Source organism: Perognathus longimembris, chromosome 14 (assembly GCF_023159225.1).
Source record: "Perognathus longimembris pacificus isolate PPM17 chromosome 14, ASM2315922v1, whole genome shotgun sequence".
Lineage (NCBI taxonomy): Eukaryota > Metazoa > Chordata > Mammalia > Rodentia > Heteromyidae > Perognathus > Perognathus longimembris.
This window is the reverse complement of record NC_063174.1, coordinates 1622252-1650216: the sequence shown is the minus strand read 5'-3', so window position 1 is coordinate 1650216 and position 27965 is coordinate 1622252. Positions and strand designations below refer to the sequence as shown.

Below are 27965 nucleotides of genomic sequence, written 5' to 3'. Positions count from 1 at the left end.
CTCGCTAGCCCCTCGGCCCGCCCCGACCCTTCGCGGACCGCCCACTGGCCGCGAGACCCGCGGTCGCCCGCCCCACCCCGGGCTCGCCCCGGACGGCCTCATCACCCCACGGCCGCCTCCCTGCGAGGGAGCACCTCGGATCCAGCCCTCCCGCCCCGGGCCTCCCCCGGACACCACGCGTGGGGCGTGACCGGAGGACCGCGGGACGGGAGAGCGGGGAGGCGGGACGAGGCAGGGGGCGGGCCCGCGCCCGCGCCCGGGAGAGAAAGCGAAAGCCGCCCGCGGGCGGGGAGACCAGCGATCGGCGCCGGGAGCGGCATGGCTAAGCCGTGTGGGGTCCGCGTGAGCGGGGAAGCCCGTCAGCAGGTACCGCGGAGCCGGAGGGCCGGACGGGGCCGAGGGACCCTCCACACGGAAGCCCAGCGGGGTGCTGGAGGGGACCGAGGGGGTGTCCGAGAATGCCCCCAAGCCCCTTCGAGCCCCGGGTCCCCACATTCCCGCCACCACCACCACCCCCCCCCCCCGCCCGTCTGCTCTGGAGCCAGGGCTCCCGGGTAAAGCTGGCTTGTGGGGAAGGCCGGAGCCCCAGCTGGGCACCCTCTTGGGGTTGGGGATTGGATCTTACTATTTACAACCGGCACCCTGACCAGCATCCGGGTATTCCGTGCAGGTGGATATCTTCAGACACAATCTTTTCCAGGAGGTAAGTCCCTCTGAATTCAATTTGACACAGAATCCTAGTGCAATACTTTGAGGATCACAAGCTGTCAGAGAACGCCCCCTCCCCCCCCCCCATACTTGCTCCTTGCTTCCTTTACCAAGCCTTCACCCAAGGTGAGCTCCTGACTTCTGATTTCTGCCTTCAATTTAGCCCCTCATAGGGGTTAAACGACTCCTTCCTCCGTTTCTGTACCTTCCTTTGATGGCAAGGGGCAGGCATGCACCCCAGATCACGAATACCAAGATCTTAACCTTTGGTTCTACTGCTCACTAGCTTGGGCAAGTCCCTTCATTTCCAGGGTTTCAATTTCCTCACTTTAGCCTTGGACTCAGTAATTAACAAGGGCCTATCCTGGGGCATTTCTTACACCTTAGTGGGTGTCTTTTTTTTTTTTTTTTAAATTTCCAGCTTGAACTCAGGACCTGGGCACTGTCCCTTAGCTTCTTTTGCTCAAGTCTAGCTCTCTACCACTTGAGCCACAGCACCGCTTCCAGCTTTTGCTGTTTATGTGGTCCTGAGGAATCGAGCCCAGGGCTTCATCCATGCTAGGCAAGCACTCTACCACTAAGCCACATTCCCAGTCCCTCACTGGGTGTCTTCTGTGACTGTTCTTGCAATGTAACCTACAGGCTGAAGAATTCCTCCACAGATTCTTGCCACAGAAAATCATTTACCTGAATCAGCTCTTGCAAGTGAGTAATGCAGGTGCTTTGGTCCCTCTACCCTCCACCTACGTGTGTGTGTGTGTGTGTGTGTGTGTGTGTGTGTGTGTGTCTGTGTGTTTGCTAGTCCTGGGGCTTGAACTCGGGGCCTGGGGCCTGTCCCTGAGGTTTTTTAAAAAGCTCAAGGCTAGTACTCTAACACTTGAGCCACAGCTCCACATCTGGCTTTTTTGTAATTAATTGGAGATAAGAGTCTCAAGAATTTTCCTGCCCAGATAGCTTTGAACCGTGATCCTCAGATCTCAGCCTCCTGAGTAGCTAAGATTACAAGAGTGAGCCATTCGTGGCTGGCTTCCACCTACCCTTTCAGAGGAAGACTGGGCACAGCATGCAGAAACCAGCTGTGAATAACAGGCTGGGGATGTTGGGATCCTGCGAAGCCTGAGCCTGGGTGGGGGACAGAGCAGGTGGGATGTGGGGGAGGGGAGGAGGGCAGGTAGTCCCTGACAGTGACCTCTGTGCAGGAGGACTCTCTCAATGTGGCCGACCTCACCTCCCTCCGAGCCTCGCTGGACATCCCTATCCCAGACCCTCCACCGAAAGAGGACGAGGTGAGGCACACAGGGCGTAGAACTTGGGCTATGAACTCAGTCGGAGGAGTTACCCTTTCAACTTCCATGGTGTTTCTAAAGCAATTTTCTTCTTTTGGCTTTAGATGGAAACAGATAAGCAGGAGAAGAGAGAAGGTAATGGGAGAGCGTGTGATTAGGGTAGGAGAAATGACACATTGACTACTGGATGAGGAAGGGCCTGAAGTCCTCTCTCTCTGTCCCTCTCACACACACAGTCCCTAAGTGTGGCTTTCTCCCTGGGAATGAGAAGGTCTTGGCCCTGCTTGCTGTGGTGAAGCCAGAAGTGTGGACTCTCAAGGAAAAGTGCATTCTGGTGAGCCTGGCAGCTAGGGGAAGTGGGAAGAGAAGACCAGCAAAGCCAGGCAGTGGTCTGCTTTAGAGATGCAGGTCTTTCATGCAGAGACCTAATCCTGTGTAAGGAAACTTGTTTCTGGGCCTGGGTTTGGATACTTACTGTCCTCCAAGTCTGCTAGATTTCTGGTATCACAGTGGGACCCCTGAAATCGGAAATATCCACCTGTATTGCTTGTATAACCTCAGAATCTACTGATATACTAAGTGCCCAGTGGAGTGATAGTGAATTGGTTGAAAAGATTGGACCCAAGAAGGAAACAGAATTCACATCCCTATTACTTAGTTTCAGCCTTAAGTAAGTCTCTTAGACCGTCTGTGACTCAGTTGTTGAATCTGTTAAATGAGCAGAGTAAGAAGAAATACTTTGGAAGGTTGCTATGACAAATGAGATAAAATAGTTCATCCTAGCATGTGGCACATAAGAATTAGTTAAATGTAGCATTATTAGGAAATGGCTTAATAGGAAGAAACCAGTGAGTTTGTTGAGTGGTTTTCCCCTCTTAACCTATGTAGGTGATCACATGGATCCAACATCTGATCCCAAAGATTGAGGATGGAAATGATTTTGGGGTGGCGATACAGGTAAGGAACTAAGGTTACTGAATATGGAGAGACTTGGGAGTAAGAGTCAGAGCTGAGCATGATCTAGGAGGAAAAGTGAAATACCTAGTGAAGAAGGGAGATCAGATGGTTTTTTTCCCCCCACGTCACCTTAGGAGAAAGTACTGGAAAGAGTGAATGCTGTCAAGACCAAAGTGGAAGCCTTTCAGACAACCATTTCCAAGTGAGAGCGCAGGAAGCCCTGCCTGGGGGCTGCGGGGACCCCCAAAGCTGTGCAGTCCCATCGGGATGATGGGGGACTTGGGGAAAGGTGTGTGGGAATACAAGCCCTTCAAAACACATTGCTGTGCTGTTACCCTTGCTTTGACAGATACTTCTCAGAACGCGGAGATGCTGTTGCTAAGGCCTCTAAGGAGACCCATGTAGTAAGTGCACGGTCCACCAGACGCTGGCTGGGGATGTATTGAGCGGAGGGGAAGTCATCTTCTTTGTCTTATTCATTACTTCCCCAACATGGACAATATTAAAGCCAGAAACTTTGCTTAGAAAAACTGACTTGGAAGCCAGGCACCAATCCTAGCTACTTAGGTGGCTAAAATCTGAGGATCAGTGTTCAAAGACATTCTGGAAGACACTGCTCTCCAATTAACCACCAGGTAGCCGGAGCTGTGGTAGAGTGCCAGGCTTAAGTAAAAAAGTTCAAGGGCAGGCACAGTTCAGTTCCATACTGGCACAACATAAAATGCTTGATTTGGGGGCTTCAACAATCTTGACCCTTTTCTCTGCTCTTGATTCTATTCTGTGTGATCCCATTTGTTGGTGGTGAGATGGGTCTATCTTCAACTTTTTTTGGGGGGGGGGGAGGGGGAAGATGGTCCTGGGCTTGAACTTAGGGGTCAGGCATTTTCCCTGAACTTCTTTGCTCGAAACTGCTGCTCTACCACTTGAACCACAGCTCCATTTCTGACTTTTTGGTGATTAATTGAAGATAAGAGTCTTACAGACTTTCCTGTCTGGGCTAGCTTTGAACCACAATCCTCAGATCTCAGCCTCCTGAGTAGGATTACAATTGTGAGCCACCGGTGCCCAGCTCAAATTACCATTTTGTGTATGTGGAAAACAGTTACTGTTCCAACCTCCTGTGGGGCTGACTGGGCTTTGCATCCTATATCCCAGATGGATTACCGGGCTTTGGTGCATGAACGGGATGAAGCAGCCTACAGGGAGCTCAGGAACATTGTGCTGAACATGAGGGCCTTCTATGTGAGTGTGGATGGAGGAGGCCTATAAGGGAGGTGGATGGAGGACCAAAAAGCCAATAACCTACTAACTGTTGTTCTTCTAGGCCGAGCTTTATCATATAATCAGTAGCAACCTGGAGAAAATTGTCAACCCAAAGGGTGAAGAAAAGCCATCTATGTACTGAGTTCAAGACAAGAAGAAAAATAAATGACATACTTTGTGTGGATTGTTTCTGTTGTGTGTTACTCATTCAAAGATCATGGGGCACCTGTGGCTCATGCCTGTCATCCTAGCTACACAGGAGGCCGAAATGTGGCCACTGCAGTTGAAAGCCAGTCTGGGCAGTAAGGTCCATGAGACTTTGGCTCAGTTAACTGCCAGATACCCTGGAAATGTCACTGTGGGGCAAAAGGTCTATCCCTAGTCTTGAGCATAAAAGTTTAGGGACAGCGCTCAGGCCCGAGTTCAAGCCCCAACACCGGCACACACACAGATCATAGGCCTTTATGTTACATTAGGCTATTACACTACATTAAATAAACCAAGGGCCCGATGATAACCTGTAGCTGAGAAACATGGATCATTGTGACAGACCTGGTCACTCATTTCAAAATAGGACCAGTAATCAGCAAAGCCATCTTGCTTTGTTCTGAGTTCAAAGGTCCACTGCTGGGGACCGGACCGGGGACGTGCATTCCCTTGAGCTGATCTGCCTGGAGCTCGCGGGGGCGGGAGGGGAGGGAAGGAGGAACCCTGGTAAAGCGAGGACAGCTTCCAGTCCACGGCAGAAGTCAGGCAGCCTGGCCTGCAAGCATTCCGGCGACTTAATTTTCCTTATACCTCGCGTCCTTTCCGGTTCGCTGGAGACAAGGGCGGGGCCGAGCCCGGGCGCCCCGCTGATTGGCTGGGCGGGGGAAATCCAAGCCCTGGGCGCCCCGCTGATTGGCTGGGCGGGGGAAATCCAAGTCCCGGGCGTCTCGCTGATTGGCTGGACGGGGACACAGACCCAAGCCGGGGCTCCGCCGATTGGGTGGGAGGAGCCCTGGGGGCGGGACCCCGGAGCCCGTGGGGCGCCCCGCGTCGCCGGCGGCCCAGGCCCTCGTTCGGGCCCTCGCGGCGGGGGGGAACGCTGGGACGGGGCGCCGGCCTCCGGACCGGGGTCGCCGGCAGCCCGAGGCCCGCCTTCCAGCCGGGCCGGCCTCTCGGCCCCCGCGGGCCCGCGCGCCATGGGCGAGGTGGAGATCTCGGCCCGGGCCTACGCGAAGATGAGCCTGCACGCCGCCCGCTACCCGCACGCCGCGGTCAACGGGCTGCTGCTGGCGCCGGCGCCGCGGGCCCGGGAGTGCCTGTGCCTCACCGACTGCGTGCCCCTCTTCCACGGCCAGCTGGCCTTGTCCGTCATGCTGGAGGTCGCCCTCCACCAGGTGCTGCCGCCGGGCGCACGGTCCCCCCTCGCCAGCCCCGGGACCCCGGGACCCGGCCCCAGCCCAGCCCCCGACCGCGGGGCCCACGCGCAGGGCCAGGCCTGGGTACTGACGGGCCCCCTCTCCACGACAGGTGGATGTGTGGGGCGCGCAGGCCGGCCTGGTGGTGGCGGGGTACTATCACGCCAATGCAGCCCTGGGTGACCGGAGGTGAGTGGGGCAGCCCGAGGCGCCAGCCGGAAGGTAGAGGTGGGTGTGGATGGAGGGCAGGTCAACCGGGATCCTTCCGTCCACCTGCTCTTCAAATGCTCAGGGGCCGCGGGCTCGCGCCCCTGCGTACTGCGGAAAGCAGTTGCCCAGGACAGAGTCCTGCCCTGGGGAGTGCGAAGGACACGTCTCTCAACTAGCCCAGGCCGAGATACCTTGCTTTAGCTGAGTGCTCCTCTAAGTGAAGTGCAGAAAGACAGACAGACAGAAAGAAAGAGAGAAAGAGAGAAAGAAAGAAAGAAATTAGAGAAAGCCAAACCCAGCACCTTAAAAAAGGAATTAAAAAAATTTTAAATGTATTTCTAACATAGCCAAGTTAGAAATACTGTTTTGTAATTTGCTTTCTTCCTTCACTTTGATTTTTTTACGTCTTTCCATCTCTGCAGCTAGATCCACCTTACCCAAATGGTTATATAGTATGCAGGTAACTACGCTCTATTTTATTGAGTGCTTCACAACAAACATTGAGGGCACTTCCGAGGGTAGGCTATGATTGCTCATGCCAGTAATCCTCGTTATTCCAGAGGCTGAGATCTGAGGATGGTGTGTGGTTCAAAGCCAGCCTGGGAAGGAAAGTCCATGGGAATCTTATTTCCAATCTTCCACTAAAAAAAAGCCCCAGCAAAAAAAAAAAAAAAAAAAAAGGTATTTCCATTTTTTAAAGTTATAAATCATTTGCTTTTTTTTTTTTTTTGCCAGTCCTGGGGCTTGAACTCAGGGCCTGAGCACTGTTTGTCCTTGGCTTCTTTTTGCTCAAGGCTAGTATTCTACCGCTTGAGCCACAGCGCCACTTCTGGCTTTTTCTATATTTGTGGTGCTGAGGAATCGAACCCAGGGCTTCATTTATACGAGGCGAGCGCTCTACCAGTAGGCCATATTCCCAGCCTCTAAATCATGTTTTTGTGTCAGTGGGGATGGAACCTAGGATCTTGCACTCGCTAAGAAAGAGCTCTATCATGTAAGCCATACCCTTAGCTCTGTAGTATTTAGTTTCAACCTGAGTGCCAAATTAACCTCCAAAAGAACTCCTTGATTTCCCCTCTCGCCAGCAGTGTCTGAGCACCTGCTTCCCCCAGCACTGGAGCATGGAGCAGTGGTTCAGCAAGCACCAAGCCGGCCCAGCCGGCTCAGGCCAGCTGCAGGGAAAGGCTGCAGGGAAAGGCTACAACCGCACCCACAGCCCCAAGACCTGGGAGGCCCACCTCAGAGGGACAGGGTCTGCCCACACTCGGCTCCTCATTCCTCTGATCTTCCCTCTACACAGCCCTGGGTCTCTGGCCTTGAAAATCGCTGGGCGAATTGCAGAATTCTTCCCTGATGCAGTACTTATTATGGTGAGTCTTAAGTTTGGGGGTGGGGGGGTGGACAGAAGGAGGGAGGAGGGGCTCCTCGAAACTCTCGATTGCCTTTTGTCTACCCAGTTGGATAATAAGAAGATGGTGCCTCAGCCTCGCGTGCCTCCAGTCATTGTCCTGGAGAGCCAAGGTCTCCACTGGGTCCCCAAGGACAAGAACTTGTGAGTGTTCTTCCTCCGCCGCTTCGAAGCCATGGCTCTGGGCTTCCTCTGGTCACCACCCAAGGTTCCCCCTGCAGACCCAACGCCTCTTGAGTCTCTGTTTGACCTCCCTCCGTGGCCCGTTCTCTTTCAGAGTAATGTGGAGGGACTGGGAAGAGTCCCGGCGGATGGTGGGAGCGCTGCTGGAGCGCCGGGCACACCAGCACCTTGTGGACTTTGACTGCCACCTTGATGACATCCGGCAGGATTGGACGAACCAGAAACTCAACGCCCAGATCACCCAGTGGGGGGGCCCCACCCCCGGAGATGCCTGAGGCAGGGCTGGGAAGGCTGAGTCCAATAAAGAGAGAGGGGCTGGTGGGCGACCACGACTGTATTTATTGTGTCTGGGAGACAACCCGAGGGAGACGGGGGAAAGGCCTGGAGTCCCCGGGCCGTCCCCAGGCGAGAGGAGAGGCTCTCAGTAGATCATGCCCTTGCTCTCTCCCCGGGGCTTCTTGAGCTTCTCGAAGTTCTTCAGGATGATGTCGTACAACACGGCCTGTGAGGGCAGGGGAGGGGGGAGGGGTCAGGCACGGGTGGTTTCCTGTCTTGTGGAGAGGCTGAGCTTTGCCATCCTCCCACCCCCAGCCCGAGGGGTCAGAAAGTGGGCGGCATGAGAACGATGCAGGTGCCCACCCCCGTTCCCCCTCCCCCCCTCCTCACGTAGGCGTTTCGGATCTCCATGACCATCAGCCGGATTTCCTGGTACTCTGCCTCGTCCAGCTCATGCACCAGCTGGCGGTAATCACCCTGCAGAAACTCAGGGTCAGGCCTGAGGGGACACGCGTCCCCCCCCTCCCGGGGGGACCCCCCGCCTGGGCCTCACGTACCACATGGGGCTGCTTGGCCGCCTTGCTGACTGCATCGCCGCGCTCGGAGAAATACCTGCGGGAAGTCGGAGGGAGGTCAGGCGGAGTGTGCAGGGGGTGGAGGTGTCCTCTGTCCCCAGAGGAAGGTAATCCGCTGTGGGTTCGGTTGGCCGGCTGCTCACTTAGAGATTTGAGTGTGGAAACCTTCCAGTTTCGTGTGAAGGCTGGTCATCAGCTCAAACACCTTCTCCTGAGAAAGCAAACAGTGGCCGGAGATGTCGGAAAGGAAGCATGAGCTGCCGCAGAGTCAGGAGAAGGGGACGGTGTTCTTACCTGGACAGCCACTCCGAAGTTATTCCCGTCCTCAATCTTGGGAATCTGTAGCTGCAGCCAGGTGGTGACCTGGTTGGGGAGAAGGGGGAGGAGCCGCAGCAACTTTCACCCAGCTGCGAGGCTCCTGTCTCGCCTTTCTTCACTGCCCACACAGATAGAGGGGTGCCAACCCTCGGAGCCCTAGGGTCTGGATTGCTGGGCTTTCTCCCAAGATCTAGCAAGTGCCCTACTCTAACTGCCGGGCCGGGAAGGCCGGGGGGGATGGGAGGGGGAGGCTCACCAGGTTGAGCTGCTCAGTGACATCCTTGATCTCGGGCTTGAGGCGGTGCAGGAGGGCCACGATCTTTTCGTTGCAGCTCACCGGGCCACAGGGAGGACCTGGAGAGTGAGGGGGATGGGGCCGGAGGGAGCCATGCTTAGGCTTGATCTGTGTGCCGGCTGGCGCCCAGTCTCTTCCTAGCACGCAAGCCTTAAGCACCTTTGTCGTCATCGTCCCCTTTCTTCTTCTCATCCTTGTCTTCCTTCTGCCAGGAGAGCGGGGCGCATGGGAGGCGGGAGGCGGGAGTCGGGGTTGCCCTCCCCGCCGGGGGCCCTCCTCCCCATGGGCCCCCCCTCCCCATGGGTCCCTCGGCTTGCCTCCTGTTGTTTCCTCCGCTCTTCCTTCTCCTTCTCCTTCGCCGGATCCGGCACTGGGATGTCCAGCGGGGCCTTCAGATCGCTCAGGTTGGCCTCGTTGAGGGCCGGCTCCTGGGAGGGCGGGAGGAGGGCGGGGGGCCGGGGGTTCCGCTCACCGCGCACTCATGGTCCCCCCTTCCCCCCCCCCGCCGCCTGCCGCCCCCCCATTACCTTTAAAAACGCATCCAACTCAGCAATCTTCTTGGGGAAATGGGTCCCGAGCAGGTTCTCGGTCTGGGGGGGCGGTGGGGGGGTGGAGGAGGGGGGGTGAGCCGGGGCTCCGGCCTGGGGGGGCGGGGGGGGGGCGGGGGGGCGAGGAGGGCGGGCCCTACCTTGGCACACAGGTCTTCCCGGAACACATCCACCTGTGGAGCACGGGCGACCCGGTCGTCAGGGGCCGGGCCGGTCCCCGAGGGGGGTGGGGGGCGGGCCGGGGCGCGGGCGGAATGGGGGGGGCCGCCCCGCGCGGGGAGCGGGCCCGGCGGGCTTCCTCCCCCCCCCGCCCCCCGCCCCGCGGACGCACGCGGCCTCCCAGCGCCCGGGCGGCTCGGGGGCTCGGATCGGGGCGCGGCCCCCCCGGCCCCCCGGCCCCCCGGCCCCCCGGCCGCGCCCTCCCCGGGCCCCGCGCGCTCACCTTGGCTTGGGCCTCGGGCTGGACCCGGAGCGTGGCCATGGCCGGGGCGGGGACGGCGGAGACCCGAGCCGGCCGGCCGGGCGCGCGGGGAGGGGAAGGGGAAGGGAAAGTGAAAGCCGGGCGGGCCCCGCGCGCGCCGCCGCCGCCGCCGCCCTCGGGCCCGGGAAGCGGGCGCTGCCGGGGGCGGGGCCCCTCCGCCCCCCGCCCCCCAGCCCGGCGCCGCCTCCCCGCCCGCGCGGCCCCCGGACAGGCCCCGCCCCCGGACAGGCCCCGCCCCCGCCCCGGACAGGCCCCGCCCCCTGACAGGCCCCGCCCCGCCCCCCGGCCAGGCCCCGCCCCCGGCCTCCGCCGAGGGGAAGAAAGGGCGGGGCGGGCCGCCTGGGCCCCTCGCCCGCCCCCTCGCCCCGCCGCCCGCCTGCCGGCCCGGCCGGCGCCCCCCACCCCACCCCACCCCACCCCACCCCACGCCGCGCGCCCCGGGCGCCCTCGGGCCCGCAAGACCACACACAGCTCCCGCAGCCCACCTCCCACCGCGGACCCACGCCTCCTTGCGTGCCCTCCACTCATCAGTGCGTGTGTGTGCTGGCACTGGGCCTTGAACTCAGGTCCCGAGGGTTGTTCCTGAGTGTGTGTGTGTGTGTGTGCTGGCACTGGGCCTTGAACTCAGGGCCCGAGGGTTGTTCCTGAGTGTGTGTGTGCGTGCGCGCGGGGGGGGGGGGGTGTCTGCACAGGCACTGGGCCTTGAACTCAGGGCCCGAGGGTTGTTCCTGAGTGTGTGTGTGTGTGTGTGTGTGTGTGCTGGCACTGGGCCTTGAACTCAGGGCCCGAGGGTTGTTCCTGTGTGTGTGTGTGTGCGTGCGCGCGGGGGGGGGGGTGTGCACAGGCACTGGGCCTTGAACTCAGGGCCTGTGTGTGTGTGTGTGCTGGCACTGGGCCTTGAACTCAGGGCCTGAGGGTTGTTCCTGAGCCTCTTTTGCTTAAACTAGCGCTCTCCCACGTGGGCCAAAGCTCCACTTTTGTCTTCCCCCCCCCCCTAATGATTTAGTGGAAAGTGGCACAGAGTTTCCCACCCTGGCCGGCTTTGAACCCAGAGCCTCAGATCTCAGCCTCCTGACTAGGAGGATTACAGGAAGGGGCCACCCGGGCCTCTATGGCTTCCTCTCGGGCACCCCACTTGCAAAGTCTTTCTGTGTGCGCCTCAAACAGTTGCTCGTCCCTGCCCCTGGGAATCTGCCCTTGAGAACCCGTCCTTGGCCTGAAGCTCCCTCTCCCTCCCCGGCGCGGACATTCCGTTCTCAGCTCAGATGTCAGCGCCTCAGAGAGCTTTCTCCTGCCTCCTTCCTAGAGTACCTACCCCTTCCCTGTGGCGATCCACGGGAGGACTGACACCTTTCTCTCTGACACTAGACAATTTAATGGCATTGGTAGAGGAAACGTAGGGGTTGAAGCCACGTCTGAGCAAACTTTCCTAAGGGGTTCGATGATAGAGGCTTTGTAGGCCTTGCAGTCTGTAGTGTCTACTTGGTTCTACCACTGTAACAAGAAAGCAGGCTGTGCAATTGAACCAGTGTGGCTGGGTTCCAGAAAACCTTAATTTATGGACACCAGAATTTGAATTTCATATAATGTCAAAGTGTCAGCAAAAACTCATCTTCGATTTTTATTAACATATGAAAATGTAAAGATTGTTCGCTTGCAGGCCACACAGAAACTGGCCACAGGAGGGCCGTAGTTGCTAATCTCTTATTGTTTTTTTTTTTTTTTTCTGTTTAGAACACAGGCAATGTACCCATACTGCCTGATTTATAATTCTGGCTCCTCTATTTGCTAGTGTGAACAAGTGACTTTAACCTGTGACATTCACTCTTGCAACTGTAGGGCTGGGAATGTGGCTTAGTGGTGGAGCGCTTGACTAGCATGCACGAAGCCCTGGGTTCGATTCCCCAGCACCACATAGACAGAAAACGGCCAGAAGTGGCGCTGTGGCTCAAGTGGCAGAGTGCTAGCCTTGAGCAAAAGAAGCCAGGGACAGTGCTCAGGGCTCTGAGTTCAAGGCCCAGGACTGGAAAAACAAGCAAAAAACCTTTGCAACTGTACATGGTAGCCCCATAAGTGAAAAACCTCCTCTCCGTATGTCTCTGTGCTTCCCTGGGGATCGGTGGTCGAGGCATCAGCCGGGCCCCTTGGTTTGCTCGGGTTGGAGTGGGCGCCATGGCGGCCGGGCCCCCGCGTCCCGCGGGGCTGACCCCAGGCGCGCTCGCTGTCAGTGCTCTTGGGCTCGCTCTCTGCACCGCCACGGGCCTCGCCGGCCCCAGCCACGGACACCGCGGCGGTCTCGTGACGGCCGGGCCCCCAGTCCCCAGACGCTGCCTCCGAGACCCCCTCCCCAGCCCACACGTCCAGCCACGCGGCATCTGGCCGGCTCCGTGGCTCCTCGCGTGCCCCGGCTCCTCCCTCCCTCTGCCCGTGCTCACGCGAGTCTCATCGCGCCAGCCTTCCACGCAGGCCTTCCTGTGCTGGCACTGTTAGTGTCTGCCAGCCCCTCCGGGAGCCATGGTTTCCCCTCATTTCACGCCGGGTGTCCTGGGCAGTGGGCTTTTGCCAAAGGTACCTGTCGCTCCTTTTTTTTTCTTTCTTGCCAGTTCTGGGCCTTGAACTCAGGGCCTGAGCACTGTCCCTGGCTTCTTTTTGCTCAAGGCTAGCACTCTGCCACTTGAGCCACAGCGCCGCTTCTGGCTTTGTCTGTGTGTGTGGTGCTGAGGAATTGAACCCAGGGCTTCATGCGTGCTAGGCAAGTACTCTACCCCTAAGCACATTCCCAGCCCCTTCTGTGAGACTCTTATCTCCAATAAATTACCAAAAGGCCCTAAGTGGAGCTGTGGCTCTAGTGGTAGAATGTTAACTTTGGGCAAATGAAGCTCAGGAGCAGTGCTCAAAACCCAGGACCAGCACACACACACTAAAAATTACAAAATTCATGACCACCAAAAACTACCAAAAAATAAACCCTGGAAGTTCAAGGCCTTCATAGATCTTTGTGGCAAGACTCTGAGTAGCTCTGTGGCAAGGCACGCCTGGGTTTATTCCCTAGTACAAGAGGAAAGAGAATAGCACACACACACACACACACACACACACACACACACACGTCAGGAACCTGGGGGCTTGAACTCAGGGCCTGGGTGCTTTCCCTGAGTTTTATGCACTCAAGTCTAGCATTCTACCACTTAAGCCACAGCTCCACTTCTGGCTTTTTGAGTATGTAATTGGAGATACGAGACTCAGGGACTTTTTGCTTGGCCTGGCTTTGAACGGTGACCCTCAGATCTCAGTCTCCTGAGTAGCCAGGATTACAGATATGGGCCACCGGTGTGTGGCTAGAGCACTGTGATTTTGAGTCACTAGCACCATTTCTTGGTTCCACAGTCCCACATAGCTAGAAGACTGAAAGGAAGGACATCCTGTTAGAGAACAAAAGATTTGGGGGAGAGGGTGATGGAGAGGTGTGCGTGCATCTACAAACATGTTAAAATGATGGTTCCCCCCCCCCTTGTGCAGCTGATGAATGCTGATAACAAATAGAGATGAAAATAAGAGAAACAGAAAAATAAGAAAAGCTAGCTAGCTATTCAGGAGGCTGAGATCTGAGGATCAAAGTTCGAAGGCAGTTTGTGCAAATAAATCCAACAGACTCCTATCTCCAATTAACCAGCAAAACAAGCCTGGAAGTAGAAGTATAGCTCAAACGGTACAGTGCCAGCCGGGAGCGGAAAAGCCAAGGAGAGTCCAGGCCCTCACACTGGTACAGAGAAGAGAGAGAGAGAGAGAGAGAGAGAGAGAGAGAGAGAGAGAGAGAGAGAGAGAGAGAGAGAGAGAGAGAGAGAGAGAGAGAGAGGGAGAGGGAGAGATTCCCAGTTCAGTGACTACCAGAGCCTTTTCTTACCCTTCCTGCCCTTTTCGGGCCCCAAATAAATGATGCCAGGAGCCAGAGGCAGGGCCAGGCCTTCGGAGCCTTTATTTGTGTCAGTTGTGCTTGCGGCCCGGGCGGGGGCGCGGGAAGAGCCCGTGGCCCGGGCTCCCGGGCGACCAGGGCTGGTGGTACCAGCTGCCGTAGGTGAGGTACCAGGCGAAGGTGCCCACGGCGGCGCCCACCACCTTGTGCGTGTACTGGTGGAAGTAGACGACGGTGCAGAGCAGGAGGAAGTTCCAGAGGCCCAGCAGCAGCACGTTGAGCAGGAAGACCAGGCGCAGGGGCGCGCCCGCGGGCAGCCCGTGGGCCAGGTACTTGGCGAACACGGCGGCCTCCTCGGCCATGAGCAGGCAGCAGAAGGTGAGCAGGAAGGTGTGGGAGGAGACCGTGTAGCCCCGCCACTGGTGCCCGGCCGCCAGGCAGCTCCGCCGGTCGGGCAGCTCGTGGAGCAGGAGGCCCTGGGGCAGAGGCTCGAAGCAGGAGCCCGTCAGGTCCTCGATGAGCAGGAAGGCCCGGCCGGCCCCCCGCCACACCGCCGCCCCCACCACCAGGCGGCTGAGGTGCCTGGCGGTGACCGCCACCCGCCGGGTGGCCAGGAACACCACCAGCAGCACGAAGCCCCCCAGGAAGGTGCAGGTCCAGCCCCACGCCGAGTTCACGAACTTTCTGTGGGGGGGGAGGGGGAGGGACACAGGGGAGGCGGCTGAGATCCCGCCTTCCACCTCCCCCCGCCTGCCCGCCCTCTTCCCCTTCTTTTTAAATATAACCACTGTGCGTCTCTATTGCTGCCCATTTATCCGTACGTGCCTATGTGTCTGTCATCTGTCATTTCCCCCATCGATCTATCATCCATCTAGCTAGCTTTCTATAATGTATCTACCTGTCTGTCTGTCTGTCTGTCTTCCTGTCTGTCTGCCTACCATCCATGTATGTGAGGCGGGCTCCCGCCTGTGATGGGCCTGGCTCGTGGATCGATCGCTCTTATCAAGTTAGGATACAATCACAACCAACCACGCAGCAGCGGGGTCACGCACTGTGTTCTGCTGAGCGCAGGGCTGTGGGTGCCCGGTGGCCCCCTCCTCCCGACACCCCCGCCCCAGGCCACTGGAGGCTCTTTAGGGGGCCACTGCCCACGCTCGGGCCCACACTCGCTCTTGCGGCCGGCCCGCGCACGGCCCCCTCCCCCTCCCCTCTCCTGTCCACCTCCTGGCCTGTCTTTAGCGTGCAGACTGAGGCCATCGGGCGTTCGCGGGGAGCGGGGGGGGGGCCCCCCGAGTGCGGGAGCGGGCTCCCGGGCCTCGCGTCCACTCACATGTTGAAGAAGTTGCCGTGGCTGGCGAAGACGGTGCGGGAGTTGACGTGGAACTGCAGCAGGGGCCCGAAGATGACCACGGCGGCCAGCCAGGCGTGGTAGAGGCGCCGCAGGCAGGGGCTGCCCAGGAGGCGGGCGGCCTGCTCGCTCCCCCAGTGCAGCAGGGCGCAGGCCGCCCAGAGCAGCGCCCTGACCACGCAGCCCAGCGCCGCCCGCACGCGGGCCCCCGCCGGCGGCCCCCGCTCCATGCTCCCTCCCCTCCCCACTCGCTGTCTGCTCTGCTGGGCCGCGGAGGAGGGGCTGCTCCTGCCCCCCCCCCCACTCAGACAAGGACAGGCAGTGACAGGTGTGGCAGACACAGGGCAGAGCCGACAGCAGCTGGCGGGCGGGGGAGGGGCGGGGGGCAGCGGGGGGCCGGGGCCTGGACCTCGGGTGCCCGCGACGGCGTGCGCCCCTTGCTGCCAGCCCCGTGCCCTCGGCTGCCCCCGCGTCCTCGCCCGCCGGTCGCCACGCCACGCCACGCCACGCCACGCGTGTCCTTCCCGCCGCGTCTCCGCTCCACGGAGGAGGCACAGGGCGTGAGGAGAAAGCGGAGCCAACCTCGGGGAAGTTGTTAAAGCGAATCTGTGTCTTGTTTTATCTCTCGGGGTTCTGAGCAGCGGGGGGGGGGGTGGGGGGGGTGGGGGGGCACACACAGTACTGTCCACTCCGGGCGGGGGGGGGGGGGGGACTGTAAGCCTGGCAGCCGAGCGCTGGCTCCGGTCGGGATGAGGGCGTCCCAGGGCTAGCTTGGACAGGACGGCTGTATAAAGTGGCCATTGTACAATGGCTCCGATTTGTGTTTGATCAACCCGTGACGTTCAAGTGCCCCAAGAAGGACATCCCGTGTGAGAGGACGGCGGTCCGCGTGGAACTCTCAGCGCCCTCCAGGTGAGACTTGCCTCCAGCTATGGAGAGGAAGAAACCCTCGGAAAAACAGCCCCAGTGTGGTGTCCATCCACACCTGATGTCTGTCCTAACCAGGCTCCAGGGACCCACACACAACCCCAGTGTCCAAGCCGACAAATGGAGCACAACTCACTCGAGAAGCGTCTGTCACCGGGTAGGGGAAGATCAGTTGTCATCGTCCTTCCTCGAAACGGTAGCCCAATGGAAGCCCACAAAGATAGGGCTAGGAACGGGCACTGGAGGCGCACCAGGAACCCTAGCTCCCGGGGAAGGTGAGATCTGGGGATGCCAGTTTGCAGCCAGTCTCAGCAGGAAAGTCCACGCAACTCTTATCTTTAATTTAACCACCAAGTAGCCAGAAGTGGCAACCAAAACCCACTCAGGTTGTGGTCTCGGCTGACTTTGGCTAGCTCTCCTTTATCTTTACTGTCCTCATCTACACACGGATCCAGGTATTACATAATCAGGTCATTTCAAATCCTAAAGCCTACACTTGGGCAAAGTGGCCTTCCAGTTTCCTTGCTTATCGATCCTATAGAAGATTTTCTTGTTTTTTAAAGGTTTTTTTTTTTTTTTGTGTGTGTGTGTGTGTATGCGTGTACCAGTGCTGGGGCGTGGACTCAGAGCTTCTCATTCACACTTGGCTTTTTCCACTCAGGTTTGGTGCTCGACCACTCGAGCCACAGCTCCAATTCAGGCTTTCTGGTGATTAACTGTCGATAAGAGTCTCCTGAGCCAGGTGTTGGTGGCTCGCGCCTGCCATCCCAGCTGCTCAGGAGGCTGAGATCTGAGGATCGCAGTTAGAAGCCAGCCGGGGCAGAAAAGTCCCTGTGAGACCCTCATCTCCAACGAACCACTCAAAAAGAAGCCACAAGTGGCACTGTGGTTCATGTGATAGAGCGCTAGCCTTGAGCACAATGAGGCTCAGGGACAGCGCCCAGGTCCTGAGTTCAAGCCCCCCAACCACCACCACCACCACCACCACCAAAAGTATCATGAGCTTTTTTGTTCTGGTAGTAGGATTATAGGAGTGAGCCCCGGTGCCTGGCTCCACACCTGCTTCTTAAAATAATTTCAACAAGTCCCACCATATTCACTCTCATCCATTCTCTCTACTGGTCATTCCCTCCTCCTGTACCCACTCTGTCACACATGCATAACGTGTGTGTGCGTGTGTGTGTGTGTGTGCTGGTCCTGGCGCTTGAACTCAGGGCCTGGGCGCTGTCCCTGAGCTGTCCTGCTCAAGGCTAGTGCTCTACGACTTGAGCCACAACTCTGCTTCCAGCTTTTTTGGGGGTGGTTAATTGGAGATAAGAGTTTCGTGGACTTTACTCTGAGTGGCTTCAAACTGTGATCTCCAGGTGGGATTATAGGCCTGAGTTACCAGTGCCTGGCCTTCTTATGCTTTTACTTGAAACTATTTTGATCATTTATCACGCTTGTTTGTAAATATGTGCATATATAATTTAAATATTAAAATTTTACCAAGCTGGGAGCAGGTGGCTCCCGCCTGTAATGCCAGCTATTCAGAGGCTGAGATCTGAGGACTCTGGTTAGAAGCCAGCCTGGGCAGGAACATCTGTGGGACACTCATCTCCAATGAACCACCAGAAAACTGGAAGCGGAGCTGTGGCTCACAGTGGTAGAGTGCTAGACTTGAGCAAAAGAAGCTCAGCCACAATGACCTGAGTGCAAGCCCCACAACTGATTTAAATATATATATATCTATATTTAACTGTTATTATGAAAGAGTTGTACAGAGGGCTTACCATTTCACATGTCAGGTAATGAGTGCCTTTCTTTTTGGGAAAATGTCCCCTCTTCTCTCACTTCCCCCCAGTTTCCCCATCACTTACACAGTTCATTTTCCACATCGTGTGTACTGGATAGCGCAATTGTGTTTGTTCACCCAGCCTCTCTTCCTTTCTGCACCCACCTTAGCCACCCCAGCAAAAAATAAGTACAAGCACTACCACACCCCCCCCCCCCGCCATGTATCCATCTCCTGAAATTCCTTTCAATAAATAGTATTTTAATGTTCAGAGCAGTTACACACTCTAAGGACCTATACACTCCTTCAGTCTGTGTGGCCTTCAGTCTAGTGGCCTTATAAAAACCCATTGTGTGTGTGTGTGTATACATATATATTGCTTTATTGTTTCACTCATCTAACGTATACTTTAAGAATCTCATGGAGCTGGCACCGGTGGCTCACGCCTGTCATCCTAGCTACTCGGGAGGCTGAGGATCTGAGGATTGCAGTTGAAAGCCAGCCCGGGCAGGAAAGTCCATGAGACTCTTCTCTCCAATGAACCACCAGGAAACCACAGGTGGCGCTGTGGCTCAAGTGGTAGAGCGCCAGCCTTGAGCTGAGGAGCTCAGGGACAGCGCCCAGGCCCAGAGTTCAAGCCCCATAAACCGTGATATTCAGATCCCAGCCTCCAAAGTAAGTAGGACCAGGGCCTTGCTAGCTTGCACATCTGATAAATGTGACTGCACTGGAAACGTCTTTTCCTGGGAGAATGGTCTGTGGGCTTTAATTACCCACTGGGAGAAAGACAAAAAGGGGTGGCCTTGTCCAAAAGAGAAACGTATACATTACCTGAATTGTGAAATGGTAACCCCTCCGTATAACACCTTAATAATAATAATGAAATCGTGTTAAAATTGCCGGTGTGAGGCCGCGTGGTGAATGGCTCACACCCTGTGAGGAGCCAGGCCGCGGCTGCTCCAGCCTAGCTCACTCATCTCAGAACACAAGGCAGCAAGACGCTGCTCGAAACAAAAGTAAAAAGTACCAAAGTCCCGTCTGGGTGTGGAATAGGCACCTTTGCTGTGAGTCTGGACGCTGCTGGAAGCGCACACCCTGGTCACAGGGACAGTGCAGTCCTGGCTGGGTGCAGCACCGCCTGTCCCTGACCTTTGGTACGCCCTGGGGCCTCGGTTCTGTGTGGGAGCTATCGGTGTCCTAGCGGGTTATCTCGGCGCTGCACTCGTCGGTTGCCTCTTCTGGAAACTGGAAGAGGTCCAGAGGATCAGAACTGTGTTTACTCTCTGCTACGTCATGAGGTTGCGGAGAGGCCAGGCAAAGGGCTTGCTAACGGAATGGCTTTCGTACTTCCTTTCACCGAGGGGCATGGAAGGGATGTGTTTTTCTGCTTAGCAGTGTGTCTGGAAGCTCCGCTCAAGCTTCCTCTTGAGGTGAGGTAACAAAGACCTCCGGCAGGAAAGAGGGGCACAGACACTGAGCCGGGGCCCCACAGTTTATTGAGGGAGCCGAAGCCAGTGCGAGGACAGAGTCCCATCTCAATACCCTTCCTGGAAGCTGCTGGCGTTCAGCATAATGATCGGGGCCTTCTGGGAAGGGAGGGCTGGCCCCGTGGCAGGCCACACAAAGTTCTGGAGACTTCTACCTCTCCTACCACAACCTGCGCAACCCCAAAGGCCCAAACGTGAGAGGAGACAAAGTCCCCATCCCGGGAGGGTGCTTAGGAAACCCCTCTATCCACTCTGTGCCCCTCCCCCCACCTCGGGAGGAAAGGCCGGGGTACCCAGCGCCACTGGCCACCGCGGCCCTTGATGTGCCGAGAGGCGCGATGGGCCTGGCTGGCAGTCCACGCGCACCTCACATCCACACACGATTCAGCACGGGCAGGCCCGTCCTCTCGGCGACAAAAGTCACTGTCGGGACTCCAGCCAGGTCCTGAGACCCCAGGGTGCCCACGCCGAGGCCCCGGGCCCCGTGGGAGGCTCTTCAGGGCGTGGCTGGGCCCAGGGCCTGGCTTCTGTTTCTTGCCATCTATTGACAATGATTCCTCCGCGTCTTTCCCAGAAGAGAAAAGGGAAGAGGAGGGCAGAGAACCCGCGGAGAGGCCCGCCCTGTGCGGGGCTGCGGGTCGGATCTACTGGGGGGAGGACAGTGCGGCGGCGGGAGGGGGCGCGGGGCCGCGGGCGCCCTCCTCCGGCTCGGGCAGGTCATCCTGGAAGTACTCAGCCTGGCGGTACTGCCACAGACGCAGGTTTCCGTCCCACTGCAAGGCAGCAGGTGCCGGGAGTCAGGACGCGGCTCCCTCCCAAGCCCCGGTCCCGACCTAGGTCAGGCGGCTCCCCGGCTCCCCGCAACCTCACCGAACTGCTGACGATCTTCTCCTCGAAGGGGTGCCAGCTGACGTCCCGCACGCACGCCTTGTGGCTGCTCAGCTTCTTCACGATGTGCCCGCGGAGGAGGTCATACACTGCGGGACAGGCCCGTGGAGACGGGGCCGCCACGGGACCTTCAGCACCCCCCCCCCCCCCCCGGCTGCCCCTCCGCCCCGCTCGCCACTTCCTGCTTCCCCAGGGCGGCAGAGCCTACACCCAAACACAGGGCCCTTTCTTTTCTATTTCTGGCCGGACCTGGGCCTTGACCTCTGGGCCCGGCACTGTCCCTGGGTTTCTTTTTGCTCAAGGTGAGCACTCTGCCACTTGAGCCACAGCGCCACTTAGAGCTCTGTTTTTCTTTTTCCTGAGTAGTTTACTGGAGCTAAGAGTCTCACAGACTTTCCTGGCCAGCCTGGCTTCAAACTGTGATCCTCAGAGCTCAGCCTCCTGAGCAGCCGGGATTACAGGCGTGAGCCGCCGGTGCCTGGCTACACAGTGTGATTTCTTTCTTTCCCCTGTTCCCGTCCGGCCTTGGGTTGGGGGTACCAACTAGAATGTGAGTGTCCCTAGCTCTTAGCCAAAACCCAGAGACCTACAGTTAAGAAACTACAATGGCTCTAAAGCCTTCAGCAAAAATACGGAACACACTAAAAACGAACTCCAAGCTGTCTACAGGTGTGTGCCCGTTGTTCCTGTGTGGGCGGGTGTATCTCTCTCTGCAAGGGTCTCTACCTCAGCACAGCCAGGCACAAGCTGCCCGCGCCTCCTCCCTGTCGCTCTGTCGCATTTCTTTCTGTGCACCCCTCGGTGCCCACGGTCGCGGGCCCTTCACTGTTAGATGCTGCCTTTCCCTGCGACTCTTTCGGCCTCTGTTCCCTCTGTTCCCTCCCACCTTTCCTCCGCAGTCCCTTTCTTTGGCTAGAAAGCAAAACCACCTGCATTTCTGGTGATCTTCACTCACTGCAATTCCAGGCTCCCTTGCCTAGTTTAAGATGCGCACGGATAGGACCTCTTCTCTTTGTCTCTGCGCCGTGGCCGCGCGGAGCTCGGCTGGGTCTCGCGTGGGGTCGCGGGGACCGTCCCTGCCCCCCCCCCCCCGCCCGGCGCGCCCGGCTTACCGACCACTTTGCCCGTGGAGCAGCCGCTGTAGATGAACTGCTGGCCCGTGCTGTGCGTCGGGGAGAAGCGGCAGCGGATGAGCGTGTGCAGCACCCCGTGGCCCCGGTACGTCATCAGGGAGCTGTCCCCGGGGAGCTTCAGCTTCCGCCAGGCTGGGGGCGGGAACGAGGGAGCATGAGGGGAGGGGCGCTGCGTCCGGTGGCCTTAGGCCGCCCGGCTTCACTGAGCGCCCAGGCGGGCTTCGGTGGCTGACCTCCGACCCCGGCGCCCGCCCGGGGCCCCCTGGGGTCAACGGTAAGTTAATGCCTAGAGAAGACGCCCACGGTACCGGGACCCCCCGAAAGTAGATAGATCTGTGTGTCCGAGCCAGGCCTTGCAGAGGGGAAGCGTGTGAACTCCTCCCGCATCAGAGCTGGCGGCGCTCCACCCGTCTCCCTTCTGCTTCTGCTCTCACCTTTTTTGGGGACCTGCTGCCAGCGGTAGTCCCAGTTCTGCTGCGTGGCAGCCTGGCGTGAGGCCTCCATGCCCTCGCGGCTGGAGAAGCGCCGGATGTCCCAGAGCTTGATGGTCTGGTCTTTGGAGTTGGAGATGAGATACCGAGCATCGCCCTGAGTCCAGAAACGGACGGGAGCGTCGGAGCTTGCCGGTGTCGGTGCCCATCAGTCCACTCCCTCGCTCTGGGGTAAGACCTCACTCCAGTCCTCTGACTTGGCACCCGGCCCCCCCCCCCGCCCGTGCCAGTACTGGGGCTTCAACTCCGGAGCAGGCGCTGTCTCTGAGCTCTCCCGCTCAGGGCTAGCGCTCTACCACTCCAGTCTGGCTTTTTGTGCTTCCCTGGAGATAGGCCTCTCAAGGACTTTTCCTGCCCGGGCCGGCCTCAAACCGCCATTCTCAGATCTCAGCCCCTGAGTAGCTAGCTCGGCTCGTTTCCTCCTTGATCCCCCGTGAACTCCACACCCACGTGTGGTTTCAGATCCCACCACTCCACCGAGGGCGCCGGTGGGTGGGGGGCCCTGACTGCATCCTGGGTCAGGAGGTTATTCTTCTACTGTTCCTGTAAAGAAAGCCGGGCCTTGTTCCTTACACGCCGGTGGGCACAGGCGGCGCGTGTTTCCCGGCTTAAGCCTAGCCCGCCCTGGCCTGAGGAGGCGCGTGCGAGGCCCTGGGGCCCGCCTGGGGCTCCGGCGGCGCAGCCCGGCCCCCGCACCTTGCTGTCGATGAAGGTGATGCCGTCCTGGTGTCCCGCCAGCGCGCCCACCGGCTTGGGGTCGTCCTCACGCAGCGTGCGCCGGTCCCACACCTTGCAGATGGCGTCGTCCCCTCCGGAGAACAGGATCTGGGAGCTGATATCCGCAAAGGCCACCGCGTTCACGTCGTCCTCGTGAGACTCAATCTGGGGGAGGAGGGAGCCCGCATACTCAGGGTTGCTGTCTAGTCTTAAAACAGGCCAAGGCACACGAGGCACAGGTCCCACGTCTCGGAAGGAATACCTGAAGCGTACGCCGATTTTGTTCACGATCAAAGACATAGAGGCAGCCGTCATTGGCCCTGTAAGGCAGAGGTAAGGAGGGTGGAGGGGACGCGTGCCATGGGCTCTGGAGAGTCCTGCTCAGAGGCCCTGGTGCGGGGGCCTCTGTGTGCTGTGTGTGGTGCGTACGCGCGTGTGCAACAAGTCAGGGCCTTGTGCTTTTGCTTAGCTTTGTTCCTAGCTGCTGCGAGTGCTCTTGAGCCACATCTCCATTTCCGTCTTTGCTCTGGCTAAGTGGAGCTAAGAGCCTCTCAGGTTGGCCTGACCAGGCCAGCTCCAAGCTGTGATCCTCCAATCCCAGACTCCCGAGGGGCTACAACTCCAGTCCCGGGCCGTCAGCACCCGGCCACCCCCGTCTGTTCTTGCACAGGAAGCGGGAAGGAGTTAGCTGTTTTCCTTAAAGAAGGCTCGAGACTTGTTACCTCACACTGGGGCAATGGCAAGCAGCAGATAAAGCAGAAGAAGTCTAGTTGTTCCCCATAGCTGCCAGTGAGTAACAGAGCCGATCTCTAGCAGAAGTCCTGCCTCGTTAATGGAGGGAGACATTCTCCACACTCACCCTCCTAGTACTTCTCGTCCATCCGAGGAGACAGCAATGGAGAAGACAGCAAAGCGACGCTCATCCGGCCTGAGGGGAGCAGAGAGCGAGGGAGCTGTGTCAAGTGATGTCCCTCTCGAGCTTTCGTTAACTTACAGAGAAGCTGATGCGGATTAGAAAGCAGAGAATGAGCACGGCCTGCTGGCACGCGCTGTAATGTGAGTCCCCTCGGCGAGAAAGAACCCGGAAACCACCGTGAAACCATCGTTCATCCTGGCCCCCTGGCTGACAGAGCGGGTAGGAATTCCCAGGGTTCACACAGAAACGTGCAGCCAGTCTACTGTTCCACTTCAAGACGTCTGCTCCTGGAGAGCCTCGCTTTCAAAGTCCCCGTAACCGCGACGAGGAAAGGAAGCCGATACCTTAGGTCCAGGGCGGTGTGTGTGTCTCCCTCCCCGTGGATGCTGCAGATGTGAACTACGAGAAGAGAAACAGAAACCTTCCATGGGTGGGGGACCAGGAGCGCACAGGCCGCGTCAGGTAGCACATGCCCGTAAACCCAGCCCTCGGGGCGTGGAAACAGGATTGTGATTTTGAGACCAGAATGGGCTAAATAGCATAAAGTCCTTTTGAAAAAGGACCTTTTCCCTCTGACATTTCCCTCAGGTGTGTATGCACATGTGCGCGCGCGTGCACATACACACACACACACACACACACACACACACATGCGTGCGCGCGTCCCCCATCTCAGACAAGAAGGCTTGACTCAGCCCCAGGCTGGAGCTGCGTACTCACTGTAGTCAGACCAGCTAGAGTAGAGGAAATGGTTCCCATCAGGGGTGAAGGCCACATCCAGAACACTCCAGCCCACATCCCGGGCCTTGATGCTCTTGAACTTCTGGAAGCGGCCACGCTGGCAGTCGTACAGTCGGATTGTCTGGTCTGTGTGCACAGGGGTCAGGCAGGGCTGGGAAGGAGGCTTCCGAGACCTCTGGTTTTCCGCGGGTCTGCTGAGCACCCCCTCACCCCTGGGAAACATACGCTAAGCATCCCTGAGCCAAGTTCCGAGCTCCCCGGGTCTGGGGCGTTCTAGACTACATCAAGGGGAATGTTCCTTGTGTGACAAAAAGGCAGTTAACAGAGGACCAGGGTCTGGCACCTTGGCAAGCAGACATGAAGATCTGACCGTCTTTGCTGTAGATGCCACAGAAAGCCTTCTGAGAGTAGGTATCGATGAAGCCCAGCTCATTGGGCAAGAAGCTGGGGAAACAGAGGGAAGGGAAGGGGAGGGGAGCTCAGGATGAGAAGAATCCCAATGAGCAGAATGGAGGATCAGTACATTCCTTTTTGGTTTTGTGTATAATTGTCTTTCATCCATTCCATCATCCTCAAAAATGACTGCTTTTCTACTTGTTCATTCTCAAAACTTCAACCCCCATTTAACTTAACCTTAGGACCGCTGAGGATTCTTTCACCTCTACCCCCCTTTAACGCTGAAGAGGTTAGACCTATCCGGCCCTTAGAGTCTCTCAAGCAAACCCCATACTCACTGAGACATCATCTGAGACTGTTCTCCCAGGGAGAAGCTTCCCTGATGGCAGAGGCCCCGTTCTCTCTAAATGGAAGGGATTGGAGATATTGCTAGCAGAGGGGGCTCCTTAGGTCGGACCCCCTCCTCCAAGGGTACTGCTCTCGCTCACAAGCAGAGCCCCCAGCACGCTCCGAAGCCGGCTAGCTACCTCTCTCGCCCCCGAGGCTTCCCTGGGAAGTTTCCTTCCTTTATCTCGGGGACCGGCAGGACGTCAGACTGCCTCGGCAGGCCTGCGGCAGGCTGGCTGAGGGAGGAGAGGCCTACCTGGTATAACATGCGAGGAAAGCTGCGCTCCTGGGCTGCCTGCCTAAGTCCCAGCCGCCCTGTGGCCAACTCCACCTGTGTCTTGATCTCATTGCATTCCAGCTCCCGGGTGTCAGGGGCTGCATCCACTGCGAGTAGGGAAAAAAAATGTTTCATCCACCCTGAGTACCAAAAAGAAGGTCTTCCATGCGCACAAGACAGCTGGCAAAACTGTGCCCAAGCCCAGTCAATAAAGTTGACTGCAGAGGCTAAAGAGTCTCTCACACGCCACATGATGTTATCTTCTTCAATTGGGGGATTTCTAGTGGGCACCTCCTCCCTGTTAGGGCCCTGGTCCTCTTACCCGGTGGGTTTGGGGTTTCTAGTGGGCACCTCCTCCCTGTTAGGGCCCTGGTCCTCTTACCCGGTGGGTTTGGGGGTTTCCAGTGGGCACCTCCTCCCTGTTAGGGCCCTGGTCCTCTTACCCGGTGGGTTTGGGGGTTTCCAGTGGGCACCTCCTCCCTGTTAGGGCCCTGGTCCTCTTACCCGGTGGGTTTGGGGGTTTCCAGTGGGCACCTCCTCCCTGTCAGGGCCCTGGTCCTCTTACCCGGTGGGTTTGGGGTTTCTAGTGGGCACCTCCTCCCTGTTAGGGCCCTGGTCCTCTTACCCGGTGGGTTGTACCGATCCCCGAGACGGCCATCCCAGGCACTGTCGTGCTCTTCCTCCGAGTCCGAGAGGGCCTGAATGAGTTGTAAGTTTGCTGCACCTCCTCCCTGCACCAATCTCACTTGTCCTCTGTGGAGAGATCCCCATTATAAAGGAGGGGACCCCTTCCCCAAGCCAACTCAATCTGGAGTCAACGGCTATTCACTGCTGAACACACTTGGTGCTATTTTCAATCCTCTGTAAGACGCGGTGGGAATCTGACCTGTACTCTCAGAAAAAAGGCACAGCACTCCAACCTGCTGCTGAGATTAACCCACTGAGTTCCAACAGAGCTACCCACCCCCCGCCTGCCCTTGTTAGCGCTGAGATTGAACTCAGGACTTTGTGCATTCTAGCCAGCACTCTCTACCACTAAGGCAAAGGGCGAAACATTCTGCGAGTACTTATATCTGAAACTCTGCTGGAGGAAAACAACATTGAACACAATACTCTGAAGGGCTCCTAAGGCTCATCATCTTTCCAAGGAGCCATAATGGAAGGAACAAAGCTAGCTGTACCCTTTGGTGGTCACTTCCTCCAGGGCATTCTTTTCTCAAGAACAAGGTTATGGGTAGGATATTTCAACTTGTTTTTCAAGTAAATCCACATAGCCTCCTATCACATAGCGTGTGCTTTAACACCCCTTCCCCAACTTTTGTCTTTACCTCTCACATCCCGTTTCTCCTACTACAGCCCTCTTTTTCCTCTTCTTTTACTTACTTGGAAAACAGGTTACATTTGTGTAGTTATAGCCAGAGCGGCTCCCCCAGCAGCTTCTAAGCACAAGAGGGGGCTCTGCTGATGGCCTCCCCTAGATAAGAACCACTCTCGGTATGAGTGAGTGCAGGGAAAGGCATTCTGTAAACACAATAATCCTAGGGCTTACAAGCTGGAATTACGTTTCCTCTCCTCTGTAATTTTCCTGCTTGGAGCTGAGGTCAAGGGACTGTGGTGGCACCCGGGGGGAGGGGGGCACTCCAGAGGGTAAGTTACCTGCGGAGGAGATAGGCCAGTACCTGGGCCAGATCCACATCTTCATCCTCCTCCTCCTCTTCCTCACTCCGACGCAGGCCAGCCCCTCTGCGGGACAAGCCCTCGGAGGGGTCTCCGGACCCGGATCCTGCGCTGCTGCTGTTACGGGATCCCATCTTCTGGTCACAGCATGCTTAAGTCCTGCGCAAGGGCTTTTCCTGTCACCTCCTTGGGCTTGGTGAAAGCAAAGCCTGCTCTAGAAATACGGGGTCTCCTGAAACGGGGGTGGTGGTGATCGTGGGGGTGAGGGGCGGCCCATCCTAGGGACTGGGATCCCCGGGGAAACTCCCAAGCCTCCAGGAACACACACCTTCCTCAGTCCCGCGGCAGGCAAGCAAGCAGCAGGCAAGCGCAGCCCCCGTTTCCCCATAGGAATCCTGCGGTAGGGAACCTCTCCGTTTCCCACCTGAGACTCACCTATCAAAGTCCCCCGAGGGGGTGGATTCCCAGGTAACCTCTCCGGCCCACCAATCAAAACCTCTGCAGGAAGAAAGCGTCGCGTAGCTACTCCCACCGAGCCAATCAGAAGCCTTGGGGCTCAATAGACCCCCGACGCCCCCCCTCCCAGCCAATCAGAGCGCTCCCTCGCGGGTGCCGGCCGCGGCGGCAGCCAATGACGCTCGCACTCGGCCTAACACCCACTCTTGGCCGGACGCCCACGTGGTGTGCCGGGGGCGTGTGCGCACCACCAGGAAGGAGGAAGCGGGTGAGCCCCTCCCCGGCCGTTACCCACCGGCCAAGAGCGGTTTCGGGACGCGTCAGGGCGCCGGGCCTTGTTTACCCCGACTGCCGCTTCGGCGGCGGCCAACCACAGCCCGCCTCCGTCCCGAGCCTCCGACGTCACACCCCTCCCGGCTTCCGGGCCTGCGAGCGGACGACGTTGCGCGACGCCGCTGCTGGTCCCGCCCCCTGGGCCCGCGGATTGGAGAGCTGAGCCCGGTGATTGACAGGGGGGCGGGAGGCA

General features: G+C 58.1%; 5 protein-coding genes across 11 annotated transcripts; 2 read left to right on the top strand and 3 right to left on the bottom strand.

Moving 5' to 3' along the window:
- The first annotated feature begins 207 nt into the window (after window positions 1-207).
- On the top strand, window positions 208-4370 carry Psme2 (proteasome activator subunit 2). Its single transcript, XM_048362778.1, has 11 exons — window positions 208-366; window positions 671-703; window positions 1351-1413; window positions 1908-1994; window positions 2099-2129; window positions 2231-2328; window positions 2883-2951; window positions 3086-3153; window positions 3301-3355; window positions 4107-4193; window positions 4276-4370. Exons 1-11 carry the CDS (start codon window positions 319-321, stop codon window positions 4354-4356), a joined length of 720 nt encoding a protein of 239 aa, XP_048218735.1. The 5' UTR covers window positions 208-318; the 3' UTR covers window positions 4357-4370.
- An 886-nt stretch (window positions 4371-5256) lies between these two features.
- Emc9 (ER membrane protein complex subunit 9) lies at window positions 5257-7744 on the top strand. Of its 2 annotated transcripts, XM_048362782.1 has the most exons (5): window positions 5257-5596; window positions 5730-5806; window positions 7128-7197; window positions 7285-7379; window positions 7513-7744. In XM_048362782.1, the coding sequence occupies exons 1-5, from the start codon at window positions 5399-5401 to the stop codon at window positions 7691-7693; spliced, it is 621 nt and encodes a 206-aa protein (XP_048218739.1). In that variant the 5' UTR covers window positions 5257-5398; the 3' UTR covers window positions 7694-7744. The 2 variants fall into 2 exon arrangements, with proteins under 2 accessions (XP_048218739.1, XP_048218741.1); XM_048362784.1 differs by lacking the exon at window positions 5257-5596 and having other exon boundaries at window positions 6913-7197.
- Psme1 (proteasome activator subunit 1) lies at window positions 7741-9965 on the bottom strand. The gene is made up of 11 exons (XM_048362776.1): window positions 9873-9965; window positions 9571-9603; window positions 9410-9472; window positions 9200-9310; window positions 9042-9087; window positions 8844-8941; window positions 8564-8632; window positions 8413-8480; window positions 8252-8306; window positions 8085-8171; window positions 7741-7920 (listed from the first exon to the last, which is right to left on the bottom strand). Exons 1-11 carry the CDS (start codon window positions 9909-9911, stop codon window positions 7840-7842), a joined length of 750 nt encoding a protein of 249 aa, XP_048218733.1. The 5' UTR covers window positions 9912-9965; the 3' UTR covers window positions 7741-7839.
- Window positions 9966-13863: 3898 nt separating this feature from the next.
- Window positions 13864-15402, bottom strand: Fitm1 (fat storage inducing transmembrane protein 1). The gene is made up of 2 exons (XM_048362880.1): window positions 15155-15402; window positions 13864-14508 (listed from the first exon to the last, which is right to left on the bottom strand). Exons 1-2 carry the CDS (start codon window positions 15400-15402, stop codon window positions 13896-13898), a joined length of 861 nt encoding a protein of 286 aa, XP_048218837.1. The 3' UTR covers window positions 13864-13895.
- A 3949-nt stretch (window positions 15403-19351) lies between these two features.
- Window positions 19352-27889, bottom strand: Dcaf11 (DDB1 and CUL4 associated factor 11). 6 transcript variants are annotated; one of them, XM_048362736.1, is made up of 16 exons: window positions 27735-27889; window positions 27419-27481; window positions 26963-27215; window positions 25932-26059; window positions 25286-25413; window positions 24981-25045; window positions 24590-24690; window positions 24226-24372; window positions 23850-23904; window positions 23449-23517; window positions 22852-22909; window positions 22569-22754; window positions 21816-21969; window positions 21361-21513; window positions 20231-20337; window positions 19352-20133 (listed from the first exon to the last, which is right to left on the bottom strand). In XM_048362736.1, exons 3-16 carry the CDS (start codon window positions 27115-27117, stop codon window positions 20005-20007), a joined length of 1635 nt encoding a protein of 544 aa, XP_048218693.1. In that variant the 5' UTR covers window positions 27118-27215; window positions 27419-27481; window positions 27735-27889; the 3' UTR covers window positions 19352-20004. The 6 variants fall into 6 exon arrangements, with proteins under 6 accessions (XP_048218693.1, XP_048218695.1, XP_048218696.1 ...); XM_048362738.1 differs by having other exon boundaries at window positions 26963-27142; XM_048362739.1 differs by lacking the exon at window positions 27419-27481 and having other exon boundaries at window positions 26963-27142; window positions 27735-27886.
- Window positions 27890-27965: the final 76 nt, after the last annotated feature.